This window comes from Phalaenopsis equestris, unplaced genomic scaffold (assembly GCF_001263595.1).
Source record: "Phalaenopsis equestris unplaced genomic scaffold, ASM126359v1 Scaffold000223, whole genome shotgun sequence".
NCBI classification, from domain to species: domain Eukaryota; kingdom Viridiplantae; phylum Streptophyta; class Magnoliopsida; order Asparagales; family Orchidaceae; genus Phalaenopsis; species Phalaenopsis equestris.
In genome coordinates, this window is record NW_018164665.1 from 886,948 (window position 1) to 891,397 (window position 4,450).

General features: G+C 33.0%; 1 protein-coding gene across 1 annotated transcript in view; it reads left to right on the plus strand.

Annotated features, from left to right (window-relative positions):
• The window catches only part of LOC110023221 (LIMR family protein At5g01460), a 22,546-nt gene extending 18,096 nt beyond the window's left edge, over window positions 1-4,450 (plus strand). The window contains exons 12-14 of the mRNA XM_020722530.1: window positions 3,035-3,145; window positions 3,228-3,294; window positions 4,085-4,450. Coding sequence (XP_020578189.1) covers window positions 3,035-3,145; window positions 3,228-3,294; window positions 4,085-4,132 — 226 coding nt within the window. The 3' untranslated portion in view covers window positions 4,133-4,450. The remainder of the gene's footprint in view (window positions 1-3,034; window positions 3,146-3,227; window positions 3,295-4,084) is intronic.

A 4,450-nucleotide genomic window follows, 5' to 3' on the forward strand; every position in this document is an offset into this window, starting at 1 on the left:
ATTGTGAGATATTTTGTTTCAATATTTGAGTGTTTTAATGTTCTCAGAATTAGACAATCTTAAACTTGTTAGATTTGTTTGATTAATATTTGGTCTAACTATATGCATGTAAGATATGGATATCATTTAGTTCTTCGGTCAATATCTCAAAATTTCTTTGTATGCTTCCAGTGTTAAATATAGACTCATTTGGGCTCTAGTCAGATCATTTCTTAGGTTATTGGTTTTGCATTTTACTCTTTGTTGATTCTTTTTGGGACGCGAGATACCTTATTGTTTGTGATACCACACAATCCAATATAAAATCTTGAATACCTTCCATATGAGAACGAAAGCAGAAGAAAAATTTAGAAGGAGGCTGATGAATTCCCTCCCCCCTCCCCTTTTCTCAGAAAAATACCTACAGAGGATTTAACCTTGAAAATTGTTAAATACATTTATTGACGATTGAACGCTATTTCTGGTTGTGTCTGGCCAATTCGGATAATCGTGAGCAATCTGATCACTTCAGCAAGCAGGTACGGTGAAAACTATATCGTAAAAGAAGGGCTCGGTTCGACCTGTTTGGTGATCGGCATTTCACTCATTTCGAGAAACGAACCCGGTCCCACAATTCAATATCTGTGTATAAGGCTCCAAAAACCATCCAATCCAATATGCATCAAGATCAGTTCTCAATCAAACGAATACTTTGACAACACATCAAAAGTAAAAGAGCTGAAGAGTCAATACTAATGCCGATTTTTTCAATTAATTTAGAAGTTTAAATCTTAAGTGGTCATCAACATTACTATATTAAGCCAACTTTGATTCTGATATCTCAACCTATCCAAATAAACACATATCAGAGTTGGTGATTTGACTGAAACTCCCCCATATCTACATCAATCTACATCAATCTAATAACATAATCACAAATGATTCATGGAAACGTACGGTTTGAAGTAAAGCTTCACCTACTCAACTACCATTTCTGCCATGCAAATGAAGTTATCGCCATGAGTTGCTTGCAAGCTGATGGGGTTAGGAGGGAAAAACAGGTCCAGAAAAAGATGAAGACAGCAGATTTGAAGCTATATATGTTCGTCAAATCCGGCTTCTGACGTTATGGAAAGTCCGGATTAGTTAGAGTAGTTCACCTCAGCTGGTGTGTTTGATCAACTTTTTGGCCACACAGTCTTCGGTCTCTTTTAAGAGAAAATATTATGTTTGGATACCGCACGTCCGGACGGCCAATCACCGGCTGTCACGCCGTCATACATCTCATCGACGGGCTGGCTTCCAAGAGCGCATTTTCTGTCCGGACTCCTGACATAGCTCTAGATGCGGCGGAAGTTATTCATGAGTATGTTATTTCTGAGTTATTTTCAATAATCCCGAAATAACGAAATAACCCACAAATAACCAAAAAATAAAGACAGCAGGTTATTTCTGGGTTATTTAGAATAAAGCGGAAATGCCGGAAAAAAAAAAAAATAACCCAGAAGTAACTTGAAAATAACCCAGAAATAGCCTTCACGGCACGTAGATCTACGTCAGAAGTCCGCACAGAAAAATCACGGCACGTAGATCTACATCAGAAGTCCGCACAGAAAAATTGGGCGGCTTCCAGACACTAGTTTTGACACTATTTTTTCGCTTTTGAACGTATATGTCATCCTGGAAAATGTTTGTTTGACTATTTGATATTTCTTTTAAGATAGTAATTTATTTATGTGTGTAAAAATTGAAGTTTAGATGTTAAATAGGAAAATACATGAAAATTTTCATTCATATGTAATTTTTTTTTATTTTTTAAGGTATTAATTTATTTAGATTTATACTAATAATAATTTTTTTTTACATTTATATGATTGAAATCCTTCATATCGTATAGAAATATCATCATTTTAATTTTTAAAAAGTGATAGATTTTCATGCATAAATAGGATTTAAATATGTAAATACATAAAAATTTAGTGGTATTCATGCAAATCTTTTATTTATTAAATGGACGGAGGAGAGAAAGAAATATAATATAGGACAAATTTATTCAAGTTAATACAATACGAAAAAAAGAACTGGCCTTGTAAGCAAAAAATTTTCTGTGCAGACTCCTGACGTAGCTCTACATGCGGTGCAGATATTCTTGAGTTATCTTCATGTTATTTCTAGGTTATTTTCAATAATCCTAAAATAACCCAAAAAAATCCCCTGATCTTTATTTTTGGGTTATTTCAAGAAATAACCCAGAAATAACTCAAGAATAATCTACACCGCACGTAGAGGTAAGTACGTCAGGTGGTCGGACAGAAAATACGCGCCCTTTTAAGAGAATGTGTGTTAACAAATTAAGACTGAATAATCTAGTAATATTCCTAAAGAATAATATGAGCCGGAGTATGATGATTCTTTTTTTTCTTTAGAAATATTCCTGAAACTTAAGTTATGTGTTAATTATATATATATATATATATATTGCATCTTTCTTAACACTTGAAGGGATAAACTATTGGAATGTAGTAAGTCTTTTTATAACATCACCACTTTCACATGCATACCACACAATTCTCATGTATTTACCTAACTAATATATAAAATTTCATATTTACACAACACATATGAAAATTTGAATGATGTGTATGAAAAATATGAATGTTTAGGTGCTAGATATCTAAATACATAACAATTGTGTGGTATGCATGTAAATTTTCCCAATGAAAAGTGAATACATAACAACATGTAATTCATTTTGTTTGATGAAATTCATAATCTATTGTGGCTTCCCCTTCATTAAGTAAGATAAACTTACCCTACGTGGATAAAGGTTTTATTGTCCGGTTCTGCAAGTTTTTTGTTTTGAAATAAATATTACAAGTGTTTTCAAACCTTCTTCTTTTCACTTCTGTGTTGAAATACAAGCAGTTTAAATCATTCTCATCCAAATAGGGATAATATCTCACAGTATATGTCAGCAATTTATGCTTATAACTTTTGCTCCCTTGTATTCATGTTAGCATTTGATTAGTAAAATGATAAAACTATTCTGCTGCAGTGTGATCCAGTTCTGCGCCACCGCATTCTCTTCCTATGCTCGAGCAACCGCCGCTCAGGAAATATTCGGCCATACTCTGCAATCTCTTCGTGGAATCAAATATCTTTACAAGTGAGTTGGGATTAAAATACACCTTCCCCACAAATCACAAATTTCTCCTTTTCAATAATTTTATTACATAAATTGTTTGCAGGTACAATATCTTCCCCTACGCCTTTGTTGTGTTGGCTGCCATCACTTTCCTATACTACCTGACATTTGTAAGATATATGAACATAATCTGAATTCTCACCCTGTATTTAGTAAGGTTGTGAAAATTTTACCAGTCATTGAACCGGAAGGAGATGTTCAACATTCAATGGTTCAACATAGATTGAACTGAAGGTTGAATCAGATGACATAATAAATATTAAAATTATTTCAACATATTTTAAATAATATATTAATTATATTTTTGTCAATTCTATAAATAATAATTTAATTTAGGGAATTTACATAGCTAGCTCACAGTTTTTATGTATTGTCATACCTGACACCTAAACTTTAATATTTTTACACAAGCACTTTAGTATTTTGATCCTATGCATGAAAGTGTGTATTCCAATTTTAAAAGCTGCCAGTTTTACTATTTTGAGTTGTCATATTAACGATTTGAGTGTTTGTGTAAAAATATGAAGGTTTAGGTGTGAGATATGTAAATTCGTAGGAATTGTGTGCTATGCATGCAAATATCTCTTTTTTAATACACTTCACTTATGAATAATATTTTGAGACATGATGTTTTCTACAATTTTATTTTAAATATCTTATTTCTAGCTATGTGATCGATCAAAAGTTTAAAATTGAACAATATCAGAAACATCCAGTTGTTCGAAAACTAAATCTGTTCGCCAATTTCCGGTTACACGGAAATAGTTTTTAGCTTGAACCGAACCAGTTGAATGAACAATTCATCGTTGAACCGCCAATCGTGTCTGGTTCGTGGTCCATCTTTTAAAAACATGGTTATGGGGTAAAGTGGCTTAGTTTTCTGTTGCTTGTTACTTTCAGGGCTGGAGGAAGAAGAAGCCAACCGGTCGGTTCCAACTATCCAGCTGATCATTCCAGGCTACAAATTCCTTGTAAGGTGCTGATTTCCACCAACTTCTGTAGAGTTGCAGTAACCAATTGTGGTGGTTGCAGAGATGATTATTCTAAATGTATTTTATTATTAATTTTTTAATCTGCTTGTAACGAGTTCATTTACTTGTGTGTGTGTGTGTCTGTGTAGTTACCAAGTACTGTTACTCGGAATCATAGGATTACTTTGGAATACAGGATAGAATTCCTTGTCCATTTTATTTTTTATTGTTATTATTGAATTCATATGAACTGAGAGAAATATATAGTTATAAAGATTAGGGAAATTTGCATACA